Source organism: Dermacentor albipictus, chromosome 4 (assembly GCF_038994185.2).
Source record: "Dermacentor albipictus isolate Rhodes 1998 colony chromosome 4, USDA_Dalb.pri_finalv2, whole genome shotgun sequence".
In the NCBI taxonomy this organism is placed as follows: Eukaryota; Metazoa; Arthropoda; class Arachnida; order Ixodida; family Ixodidae; genus Dermacentor; species Dermacentor albipictus.
In genome coordinates, this window is record NC_091824.1 from 144,676,509 (window position 1) to 144,689,415 (window position 12,907).

General features: G+C 44.8%; 1 protein-coding gene and 1 pseudogene across 1 annotated transcript; both read left to right on the forward strand.

Moving 5' to 3' along the window:
- Nucleotides 1-131: 131 nt before the first annotated feature.
- Nucleotides 132-6,284, forward strand: RpL23 (ribosomal protein L23). The gene is made up of 5 exons (XM_065432112.2): nt 132-199; nt 552-635; nt 1,011-1,139; nt 3,569-3,682; nt 6,144-6,284. The coding sequence occupies exons 1-5, from the start codon at nt 187-189 to the stop codon at nt 6,224-6,226; spliced, it is 423 nt and encodes a 140-aa protein (XP_065288184.1). The 5' UTR covers nt 132-186; the 3' UTR covers nt 6,227-6,284.
- A 4,880-nt stretch (nt 6,285-11,164) lies between these two features.
- Nucleotides 11,165-11,331, forward strand: LOC135902219 (U2 spliceosomal RNA; annotated as a pseudogene).
- The last annotated feature ends 1,576 nt before the right edge of the window (nt 11,332-12,907 follow it).

Genomic DNA, 12,907 nt, shown 5'->3' on the forward strand with positions numbered 1-12,907 from the left:
GTCAAGTTACCAAACTTCTAAACCAATAATGTTTGTATACTTATAAAAGTGTTACAAAATTAATTATATAGTAAAAGCTTACAGAAAAATTAATAAACTGTTCAACCCGGAAAAGCTGTTTCACATTTTTTGAGTGTCTGTTGTAAACTTGCGCATGCGCGAGGAGGCCTTTTCCAACAGGCCGAAATGTCTAAGCGAGGTATGTCGATATTTCTGAATTCAAAATCGTAATTAATCGCTGCACATATAACTTTAATAGGCTTGTTATGTCAAATGAGCCTTCAGCAGTGCTTGAAGATGCTTATTCTACTTTTTATTTAAAGCTTGGACGTTCAGATTAGATGTGATTATTCTTTAAAACGTTCGTGAGACCGCCCGGTCTGTGCCGCCTTGGTGCTTCATTACTAAAATAACCAGTTTGTTCTTACACCGAATAAATTGGTGCCTTACTTTGTTATAGCCTGTCGCATTGTATTTGACACGTATTGATTCACTAATAGCTTGCGTGAGGAGCCTCTTCATATTTGAATGTTGCTGATCTTGGTTTCCAGGACGTGGTGGAGCCGCGGGAGCGAAATTCCGCATTTCGCTCGGTCTTCCTGTTGGTGCAGTCATTAACTGCGCCGACAACACAGGTATGTGCTTCATTTCAAATGGTAGTGATAGGAATGAAGTGATATCGTAGTGATGTCTTAGTGATCGAAAAGGAATAGCAACTTGCTTCGTCTGAATGGGAACGTCGAACCCTGTAAGGATAACTGTCAGCCATGAGGTGGTGTTAGCAGGTGCTAGCTTTTGTTTTCTACAAAAAAAAAAAAAACGTGGCGTTGTTCACGCGCATCTTCTTTTGTCGGCTTTTTCAAGTAGGGAGCGATGGAAACCGACGCGTTAATGTGCCATGGCGCGCGCTCCGTTTCCCAAAATGTTTCCCTGCCATGTGCATTAGATAAAGCATAAATGTCTTAATCGTTACAGTCCTAAATTTTTTCGTTGTCATTTTGTGTATGCAGGAGCCAAGAACCTCTACGTGATAGCCGTCAATGGCATCAAGGGTCGTCTGAACAGACTCCCAGCTGCAGGTGCTGGTGACATGATTGTGGCCACAGTCAAGAAGGGAAAGCCCGAGCTGAGGAAGAAGGGTATGTCTTGTCATACAGCCCAACCACAAAGTTGTCTTTTGCATGGCCTCACATCTGGGCGTAATTTGCCCCGTAATCGCCACCATGTTAATGTGGTTGAACATAATGGCATATTGGCTAGCTGTATTGGGAGAAAAAGAATGTGCTGGTGTGTGGCACATGTCGACAACAAATAGCAAAAGTAGTCGCTCGTTTTGCCAGCTATTGCATTTCGGCTGCAGTGGTTGCAACCACTCAACAGGTCCTGCCTGCTGACCTGGTGTGCTGTTTCGGTAACAGCAGTGACTTTGTGGTGCGGTTTAAGTCCATTCTGACAGCACAGTTGCAGTACTCAGGGTGTCTACCAACCGGGAAAACCGGGAATTCTCAGGGGATTTGAACAGTCTGGAAAAACTCAGGGAAAACTCAGGGAATTTGTGCTTCTGTCAGGGAAAATTAGCTGTAACTTTATTAAAAGGGAACGAAAGTCGTGTTAATGCTCGTTCCAGTAACAGAGGAATCGCAATGAACCGTCATTGACGCCGTGTCATCGGCACGATGTGTTGCCAGAGTAGTTAACGACCGATTTTCCAGACGCTTTTTCGGACATGCCCGATAATTTGCACGGCTTTGCAGCACCACCACGTACTCCATATAGTAAATGTATATTGCCCCGACTGCAGGTCTGAAATGGAATTAAAGCCGCCACCGCCGCCATTTTGATTATCTCGCCGCCTCGAACTGGCACTATCGCACGCAGATCCGCCGGCAGCCGTAGCCATAGAGTTTTGTAGGAAACTCTATGGCTGTAGCTACCACCTCGGCAACGTTAGGCCTAGCTGCTTCTACGTTCGCTGTTAAGCTTCTTGCCGTGCGGTGCCGTGTTTTTCATTGAAAGAATTCGCCGCTGTCAGCAATGGCACCAACACCACGTTTGTAATCTTCGCCATTGGCTTCGAAGCTCTCAGAGCACACACAGCGCGTTTCGTAATGCCAGCCTCCGAAAGTTAGCTTCGCCTCATTACAGCAGTGTTAGGCGGTGAAGCTTAACAAGCGTTGGAAGGGGCAATTGTCACGGGACACAGTATGTATTCCTTAAATATACGCGCGTGCACCCCCATCTCCTGTCACAGCACGAGCACTGATATGCCTAATAAGTGTACTGGCAGGCCTTAAGAACTTTTGCGGACCTGCCTGTGCCAATTTTAGCCCTTATAGGCAGTTAGAGACATGCATTCATTTTTTTTGGACTGCCCGATTTTTCGGATGTTTTTGTGGCCCCTAGGGAGTCCGAAATTTCGGACGTTGACTGTACAACTGACCAAGAGGATGCTTCAAATGATCCATAGGGTGAACGTGTGGCAGAAGGAGGATGAGAACAGGAAGGACCGACGTCCTGAGGAATTAACGGGAAATTAAGCGTGCCGCCACCTTTTTGAAGGAGCTTGAGCTCAAAAAACAAAGCGTTGGCTGATGCCGAGATGCAGGTGTCCCTCATTCAAACCAAAATAAGCTATTTAAAGCAGTGAAACCCTACACTGAGATGTTTTGTACGGGCTGAGAGTATGTCATTGTCAGGACAGTTGAGATTGACTTCCCAGCTGCTGAGAGAGAATCTTAATTGTGACAAAGTTCAGGCCTCATACCGATGAGCTTGCTATCAGTTGATAGAAATAGCTCATATTAAAAAAATATTTGCTTATGTATGCATCTCCTTAAATTCTTATTTGTAATTGTTCGACCCAATTTGCAATGGGTTTTATCATTTTTTCACTGTGCATTTTACTAACACCTTCCTTCTGTTTTCTTTATAAATAAAATAGATATAATCCTTACTATTCAAACTGGATTAAGTCATTTTTTTGTTTCAACATGCTTACTAGAGAGTGACAGTATCGGGCAACATGGTGTCAGCCTGTCTTGACATAAAACAAAGTTCTGGCTCATTCAGGGAATTTAGCAAAAGTGCTCAGGGAAAACCTGGAAAACTCAGGGAATTTGGAAATGTCAGCTTGGTAGACACCCTGAGTACTGTTCCTGTGCATGCCAGAAAAGCCTTGCACAGTCTTATGCAAGATCATTTATAGAACTCCAAATGTGCTTCAGAGGCTAGCATGTGGCATCTCTCCACACTGAATTTAACTGCTATGGCCACCAGTGTAAGAGGTAATTACATCTGTAATTTTAACAAATGTAGGTCCGCAGTTGTTGCTCGGGCCCTGGGGCGGGCACAGGTGGCTGTTAAAAGCTGTTAAGCCATTATGCTTTCTAGCTTTGCTTGGTATGTCAAGTTGCTACACCTTGCAACCATGTTTTTCTCTAAGCATGGAATAAGGTTTAGATTCACAGCTGAAGCTATCACGTCTCTACAGCAGTTCCTTTCTTGTTTTGCTAGCTGCATTTGTGTCATGTTACTAGTTGCCTTTATTAAAGTTAATATTGTCATGCAGTCATGCCGGCTGTTGTCATTCGGCAACGGAAACCATACCGGAGGAAGGATGGGGTGTTCATCTACTTTGAAGACAATGCTGGTGTCATAGTTAACAACAAAGGAGAGATGAAGGGTAAGCATTCTGCATCTTGTTAAGTTTGATATGAACTAATGTTTGCAAATTGCTTTGCTAATCAATATTTCTACAGGTTAAATCATTTGTTGGTATTACGCAGTATATCGGCCAATGTGCCAGCTGGTCACCATGCTTAGTGTGCTGTGGCATGTTTTCGCCACATTTAGTAACTGTGTACTTTTTGGTACGTTTCAGTTTAAGCCTGTATGTCACGTTCAATTGTTGCAGTTTTGTTCACTGCGACATAATCATGAGCAGCCTTGCAACTCATCACTACTTTTGGGACAGTTGCAAGATTTGCTGCATGGTTAGGATCACATCTATAATATAATAGTTGGTTCTGTACTTTTGGAGGGAGTGTAGCTATGTAGCCAACGCTACTGAACAAAGTACATGTAAGAGTACTGCTAAATATACTGTCTTAATTCAGTTATTGCTTTTAATGTATTGATTTAAATGTTGCTTCATTTCATAATCTTAGACTTAAACCATGCCTGAAGGGTCCGCATACCTCTAGCGCAATCCAACTCAGCCGCCTGCAAGTGGGGAGAGGCAACGTTAACATACATCATCACCACCCTTTATTGCTGTTGATTTATGCCAGCTGTTCGCACGAGACAGCTCCCACTACGTGCCCCCCCCTTTCTTTAAACGCAGCAAGCGTGGCCAGAAACTGAGCGAATACAGCAAAAAGCACACGCAAAATTGTAAACAGGATTTTTGATGCTCGTTGCCAAAAACGTCTTTGAAGACAATGATGCTGGGTTCAATTTCGGCAATCTAAGGTGCAAAGAGCGCGACATGCTGTCGACGGCTCCTGCTGCCTATGTGGCTTTCTCTGCTATGTACTTCCAGTTTGTGTGTGTTTAGTGAGCCAGCAAAACCAGCGCAGTGTTACGCTATAATTGAACTAAAATGCGAAAGGGCCGGATGCACAGAATCAAGCGAAAGTGAAAACTTTAGACTGCCCACGTCGTTGTCAAACGTCACATCAATAGGTTCTTTTTCTAAGAATTGAATAGAAGTAGACAAGTAGCATTTGCTTCTGTCTTGTTATGCAATGATCGTTTATAATTATCAACACTTCGAGCTTAGCTGCCGTAGCTTCCTCTGTGTGCTGCAGTACCTGTGCTTGGGGTAGTCCATGGTCACGCTTCCCGTTTTCTGCGTTTGCTCTATCAGCATGGAAGTGCCGACTGAGAAGACATGCTGAGTCTTCATCATGATATAGCGATTAAAAGGAAAGTGATCACGTGTGCGAAGATGGGCGGAAATTAGGGTGCATCACGGGCGTTAGGAGTTCCTGAAACTTGTGTGTGTGGGACTGGTGCAAACAGAAGAGGTGTTCTCCTCCAGCAACTGCTGTATGAGCATAGCCGTGCGGCCCCTACCTTGAAAGTGATCTGCGATAGAGAGTCTACACATCTAGACGCACCGCGTTGTGTTCTCATCGCTTAGTTCACATTGATGCGAGAGGCCGCACAAAGGTCAATTTGCTCGCCCCTGCTGCAGCACTTTATCACTCCAGGGTTCTGATTAAAGGTTTCTGCGGCCATTGAATGAGCCTTGTTCAATGTTACCTGTGCGCGTGGCACCGTGCTTGTATTTTGTTAGTAAGCAAATGTTTAAAAGTTTATACGGTTGACAAAACTACTATCCTTACTTTTCACATAGCTGTCTACTAATTTGCTATCACTGTTGTTTCCCTATTGTGTTGCGTTTTATGACGGCAAAGGGAAAAGGAAACCAAAACTAAATCAAGCTGATGGGGGATGGTAGAATACTATGCTGCCAGAGCAAAATATGGAGCTCACTTTGCAGTGCCTGCAGCAGGGAATGGCGGCGGGTTTGTCTTTTATTAAAAGCATGCAATGCCCCATGCCCTGTCATACAGATAAATGAAAATGCGTAACTGCATCGAGTCACTTTTTGTGTTCTGTATTGCTAACGTTAGCACCGTTGCATCGTACAAAACATGGGTAAAAGGGAACCGATAGTGCCTTTTTCACCTTGCATTCAATTCACTGTTGTAAGCTTAATGCATTTATTAAGCTTACTATAAATGAACAATGCAACACGCTTTCACATTTTCTCTCACTTTAGCCATAAAGTATGAGTGCAGGATGTCATTAGATTTCACTGCAATTCTTAGTAATCTAAGCTTAGCAAGTTGCAGAGCCAGGCAGAACCAAAGCGTGGCCTAGGGTGCTCTTCCAAGCACATTGTAGCGAAGACAGACGATTAGCCTTGTCTTGCCAGCTGTAGCTTGTTTTGTTAAAACGCCCAACAGTGCTTTGAGCTCAGTGAAACCTAATTTGGAAGTGGTATGTTAAATTTTGATGGAGCACTGATATTTGTTGGCTTTTGACTAACTTTTGAGCAGATAGGCTTTGAATATACTATTCTGATTGCATACCTATGCATTATGGCTCTTCCATCCTTTTCTCTTCCATGCCAGGATCTGCTATCACTGGACCAGTGGCAAAGGAGTGTGCAGACTTATGGCCCAGGATTGCATCCAATGCAAGCAGCATTGCCTAATTTCCGTTGACCAGCCTAAATAAATAAATAAAAAAAAACTTCAAATGTGTATGACCCGTTTCCTTAATTGTAAGCTAAGTTTCTAGTCTCATAGATGGTATGCAAAATTCCATGAGTAGGCTTTCTCACACGTGTTCCCTGCTGTGTTCTCACTTGCAGCAAGCTGAGGCATAGGTTTTGGAAGCTTGGATTGTGCGGCAAACGAAGGCTGGGATGAATATCACTAGCCTGCGTGTTTGCACCTTTACAGTTCTTAATGCCCCAGGTCTGCCAACTTGATTAGTTCAGAAGAGGTGTGGGAAGAAGTGCACTTATAGGTTTTGCATGTCTATTGTAAGGATGATTTTGGAAGGATGGCAAACTGCAGTAGAACTACACAGAAAACTAGAGCTGAACCAAATCATTACTTTTACATTTTGGAAGCAAGCCCTAATTTGTACTTATTGAGGAATTGTTTCGAACCGGTTTGCCGAATGGCTCGGAAGGCACTGTGGGTGCTATGCAAGGCCATGTTAAGGGGAAGCATTGGACAAAGGCTAAAAGCCTCCGGTAGTCTGCAAACAATTCCAACGCCACAAACAAGACTCGAATAACCTCAACTGAGTTGGGACACTCACTATGTTAATTTTTGTGTAACTGAGGCTGCCCGTTATGCGATGAAAACTGGTTGCATTACGTGTATGCTTGCACATCTCGCTCCAGCAAAGCGACCAGAACAATTCTGTTCTGTGTTGACGTATGATGTCGGCTGAGCAGCAGTTGCGGTCCAACCACTCAAGAGAAAGCTATAGCATTGCAACTCCAGACTTTCTGGTGCTGCTTGGCGTCGCATGTGACGTGACGATGGTGAGGGAAAAAGGGAAAAACAGCCCTTCGGTGAATCTGCAGGCCAAATATGCACAAGATAAAGAAGGGGAATACTTTCATGTAGAATTCCTAGTTTTCAATGGGGTGAAAGTTTGCTTGGTGCTGGTTGATGTAACTGCGAAATAGGGGCGACTAAAGTAGCAAAAACACAACCTCATTAACTGCTTTTTGCGTGTAGTGCCTCCTACTCATGCACACCATTAGCATGAAGTGTTTCATTAACATCAAATATACAGCAAGGTACAACAGTGTGAGAAAGCCTTTAAAAGGGCCCCTCACCAGGCTATATGGCAAATTTCGGTTATACACTGGAAGTTCTCAAGTGCCCTGTAGGGAGTGTTCTGCCGCAAGAAGTTTTTTTTATTTGTTCATTAATAGAAATTTTATTTTTATTTGTTCATAATAGTAATAACGATTTCAGGAGGCGAGGGCCACTGCCAAGAGAGACACTCTTCACTTGCCTCGTCTAGCCTTGTCAAGCGAAAGTCCTTCCATGCATTCTCCCATACTAGGGTGACTAGAATGGGGAGGTGTGAAGACCGGACTATTTAGGCTGGCCCAAAAACGCGGGACGGCGCTGTCGGCAGGTGCGCCTAGTTTCTTGCGGCATCTGCATATCTCTGGGCAGGCAAATGATTTGGTAGCACTTAGTTTTTCCGTTTGAATGATTTTGATGCCGACAAGTATACTTTTTTCAGCATTGTAGATGTTGAGAGAATTTAATGAAATGTTTCACTGCTCTCCATGAATACTTTGTTTAGCGCAAAACGACAGAGACAAGAAAGACGACAGGACAAGGCGCTACTCTCAACTGACATCATTTTATTGCGTCACTCCTTTATAGACCGCTCAAACTAGAGGAACATGCGCAGTGAGCACCATGTGGTGGAGCCACCAACATCCGATCCCAAGAGCGCACTCATGCGACAGAATCCAAAAAACCAAATTCAGCGCTGTACAAGGTTAAGGAAGGCACACTAATGCACTGTGACCCCAATGACTGAATGAAAAATGATTCCGATAACTCTCGGGCGGTGGTGTCACGGCTCATCTTCAAAATCGTGGTATCACGAAACAGGGGTTTGCACTTGCATGTTTCGTGATACCACGATTTTGAAGATGAGCCGTGACACCACCGCCCGAGAGTTATCGGAATCATTTTTCATTCAGTCATTGGGGTCACAGTGCATTAGTGTGCCTTCCTTAACCTTGTACAGCGCAGAATTTGGTTTTTTGGATTCTGTCGCATGAGTGCGCTCTTGGGATCGGATGTTGGTGGCTCCACCACATGGTGCTCACTGCGCATATTCCTCTAGGTTGAGCGGTCTATAAAGGAGTGACGCAATAAAATGATGTCAGTTGAGAGTAGCGCCTTGTCCTGTCGTCTTTCTTGTCTCTGTCGTTTTGCGCTAAACAAAGTATTCATGGATTCGCACCAACTAGCCCGCCAACGCATTGTGCTTCACTGCTCTCATTTTGTGTAGAAACTGCGCACCACCTGCGCAGCCAATAAGTGAGGGTTTTTGCATCCACCTATTGCAGAGGTTCACGTGCTTATGCCTTGCTGAAAGTACAGTTCAGTAAAGAAAGGCAGCGCTGCGGTCTTCACACCTGCCCATTCTAGCCACCCTACCCATACCAGAGCTCGAGCATCGCGTGGCGCATACGTCACGGGCCCCGGCTTCATCCCCCCCCCTTTTTTTTCCGCTTTTTTGCTGTGCGTGCACTTCTGCTGACGGCGTGGCGCATGAGCTGTTGTGTTTGTCTCGTTTTGCGCAGCACACAATTTTGCACGTTGTGAACGAGTCCACCTGACTAGCGGTATAAGTCAATGCTACGCAAATGCTGAGGCAGACATAAGTGGTTCATAGAGCATGATCGTGCGCTGGAACACTGAATTTTCCACCGAGAAAATTATATACTTTCATTGTCTGTGTGCGTGACTGCGTGATGGGGGAACAAGCAGACAAGACAGAAGTACATCTCTCTTGCTGTGGTGCGAAGTAAAGCAAGAACACTCGGACATCGTTCGGTTTATGTGTTTTATTATTTCTCTAAAGCTTAATTTTTCTTTTGAAGCAATAGATAGATTACACAAATAACGGATGTTGCCTTGAATAATTCTTGAAGTCAAGTGTCACTATGGGCGACGTCACATCAGTGCGATGTACGTAGGTGCACTTGTGCAATATACGTTGACTCTCCGGCTGGGAGCGTGGCGCCCGCAAGGAAAAGGGCGAACGGCATTTAGTTTGAAATTTCAGCTCTCTCCGCAGCGCGTAGCGATGTAATACTTGGCAGACACGATCGTTAGCATGTATTGTATGCACAGCGCTTATCAGCTCAAAATGGCCAGACCCGATGAGGGGCCCTTTAAGGTAATATGCATGTTAATTCAGACATGCAAGCACACACACCATGATGTCTTCCAAGCTACAGCCCTTCCAAATAACGAAATGTGCATAGGTGTGTCATTGGAACTCTGTTGAGGGCTGTACAGAACAGAAAATACTTTGTATGGCTAGTCGAGGCGCACAGTACGACAGGCTAACAAGAACACCGATGGGAAGACACATTCTAAAGACCTTCGATATCAGGCAGGAATGCATAGGGACGGATGCCAAGCAAATGCCTAGAGACATACGCAAGTATCTGAGAATAGATCCAATTCCCAAAAACATGCATCCCGAACACCACGCAGATTGGAGGAAGGCGAGAGCCAAAGTCCTCCACAGGCAATATTCAAACCATAAGGAGGCAGTCTGTATGGACGTTACAGAGCTCCGTGATCACGATGCCTTTTCGATAGGCGTCGTGGGCATGGACCTAAAACCAATCTCCGCCGCCTCCGTGCGGAGCAAAAAGGCACACGAGTTGGAGGAAGCGGCCATCGCCCTAGCTATTATAAGCACTGAAGCCAACATGATATTTAGCGACTCGAAGACAGCCGTTCGAAACTTTGCAAAAGGGAGGGTCCACAAACCCGCCAGACAAATCCTAAAACTGCAAAATTTCAATGCCAGACCCATTAGGATCATATGGGTTCCGGCCCACTTGTCGCATCCTGGGAATGAGGCGGCCCACAACTTAGCCTGAGGTTTTGTCAACCGGGCAGTGGGCGAGCCAGTCCTGAGGTTGGCCAAAGAGACCTTGACCAGGTACCACGAGATAACATTGTATTACAGAAACAACAGAAGGATGCTCCTGCTGCTGGACAAAAATCTTAACAAACATCAACAAGTGGCCTGGCAAAAGCTACAAACTAACACGTTCCCCAACCCCTATATATATACTCCAAGGCCTACCCAGGAGTCTACACCCCAAAATGTAAGCTCTGCGGGGTCACAAAAGCAGACTTAAAACACATTTTAATCAATTGCGACAATCTAAAACCGAAAAGAGAACGGCAGCTCTCTTAACGAGCAAGAGTGGGAGGATGCGGTGTCCAGCTCTGACCTGGCGGTTCAACTGCAGGCCGTCAGCTGGGCTTTGGAAGTCGCCGGCAGACAGGGCCTCACGACCATAACAGGTGGCACTAGAGTTACTGATCCAATGGCTACGTCACGCACCTGGAAGCCCATTAAAGTCAACCAAATCATTTCTGTTGACGAAATAAAGTTGTTACCACCACCACCACCACTGTATGGGCAACTCCTGTCACAGGCTTGTGTCATTGCAAAATATTAATATTAGTCCCTCACTAGTCCCTCAATGTCAACAAGTGAGGTGCAAGAGAGCTTACAGGTGAAGCTAAATTGAACTAAATATGTTTTCAATGCACGGGGCACTGTGAGCCTACGAAAACAAATTACAGCACTCCATGTTTTGGTTCGCAGTGTATCCAATGTCTTTCGTAATGTTAGTCACTAGAGATGCAAGACCTGTCCCATATGTTCAGGCATGTACACTTACTGCAATGTTCTCTCATTTACCATGACTTTCATATACATTCACGGGGCGACAGGACTGTCACCCCGTGGAGCTAGAGGAAACTAGACACGCACGCATGACGTTTCGACGGGACCGCCGCCATGAAAAAGTGGAAGGGAGGGCGGTGCAAACGTAGACATGGTCAATGCGGGTTAAAGTGTAGTATCAGCTTAATATCTGAGACGGGTTGTATTTGGACCCAAGATATTGAACTTATTTTTGTAAGATGGAGGAGTGCTTGAAGCTTGCTTCACCTCTGCCGCGAGTCAGCCCAGTATTGCACTATCCTCAGGATTGGTCCACGATTTTTGGTCTACAGACATTGATCTGCTGGAAACGAGCTTTTTACAGCAAAGCTGTATATGGCTAGAGAAGATTTCAGCTGCATCAATGTTGTCACCTTCAAAATACTCCCTACGAGACAAAATACACTGGTTCCACCTCCTAGAATTCTTTCGCTAAGCACTTCAGCAGTGGTGTCATTCTATCTTGAATTATCATATCCCCGAAATGCTGCCACAGAGTGCCAGTTTGCATTTCAAGAATAAAGGAAAGTTGCAGGGAGCTAAATTGTGCAAGCAGGAAGGGTGTCCCAGCACAGTGATGGAACTGTGAAAAAAATAACGCACTATCAGTGCAGAGTGTGCAAAGGCTTTATTCATGGTGGAGATTCCAGCACCACTTATTCAACAAGTTTGGTTGCATGTGGCCATAGGTGGAAAGTTTTCATTTTTCCAGGGGGAAGAGGGGGGGGGGGGGACCAGCTTTCTGAACCCTCCCCCCATATATATATATATATATATATATATATATATATATATATATATATATACCAAGAATCTGGTGTCTCTCGGTGGTGTAATCTTCCTTCATGTAATTGTCGTATACTTGGCTGTCACTAACACTGCTTCACCTTTCAGGCGAAACTGCAGTCTCTCTATCTCTCTCTCTCTCATTTTTTTTCTGTGAGTCCGGGTATAAGCGGTGCTGCGCATCGCTGCTGTTCATTCTGATTTCGCGTGAATCTGGCTAGGCCCTGCAGTGGGCGTAACCAGGTTGATGATGGCTAGGCCTCATTACGGTTACTGAGTGAATTACAAAGAGCGCTCCAACTATCATGCACCAAGACTGAAAAAAAGAGCAGTAGCGTTACTCCATCTGCCACTAATTTTTTTATTACTGAGGTTTATTTCGGTAATTGCAATTAATTATCTAACTCAAGACGTACTGCCCTAATTATAATAATTATCAAAGTGTCAATGGGACATCTGTAGGCACCCCCAAATGACATCTAACTGTGATGTTTTCAGTGATGTACTGATTGCGCACAATTTTTTCCATCTGCCAAAGAAACCTTACAAAACATGAAAAATTCCACGTGACTACGCTCCCACCCACATCATAAAGCAGCACCCCCAAATAAGCTGAGTGAAAGCAACTGCATGCCTGTCGCAAACCTGAAGAGACAGCACATCATCTTGATAATGGTACGGAAGGAGCACCAACAGCAGGCTTCGTGTTTTGCAGCTATTCTTTCCTCTCATTTCTACGGCACACTTATCCGTCTCTCAAGGCCGACTGATCACATTGATAACAAAAGCCCCTTGACAATGTGGCCGAAGCGCCACTCTGACTACACATGAAACGCGAAAAGCAATGGAATAGGCATGGAATATTTCAAAATCCAGGCTCTGCTTGCACTGCATCGAAAGAGAGCGCATGCAGCTATATTTCGCACCAGAAACATGCTTCGAAGCATGCCAAATTAAAGTGGCAGTTTTATTTTTCATGAAAGTGTGTGCATGCTGCAAAAACAGGTTCATGACAAAAAATAAAAGCGAAACAAACAGACCGAGAAGCAGCCCACATGTAGAGGAAATGCAA

Bases quoted from the DNA above. Each gene is read 5' to 3' on its own strand.
- RpL23 (XM_065432112.2), top strand. The intron at 636-1,010 runs GTATGTGCTTCA...TTGTGTATGCAG, and splicing joins TAACTGCGCCGACAACACAG to GAGCCAAGAACCTCTACGTG. The intron at 3,683-6,143 runs GTAAGCATTCTG...CTTCCATGCCAG, and splicing joins CAACAAAGGAGAGATGAAGG to GATCTGCTATCACTGGACCA.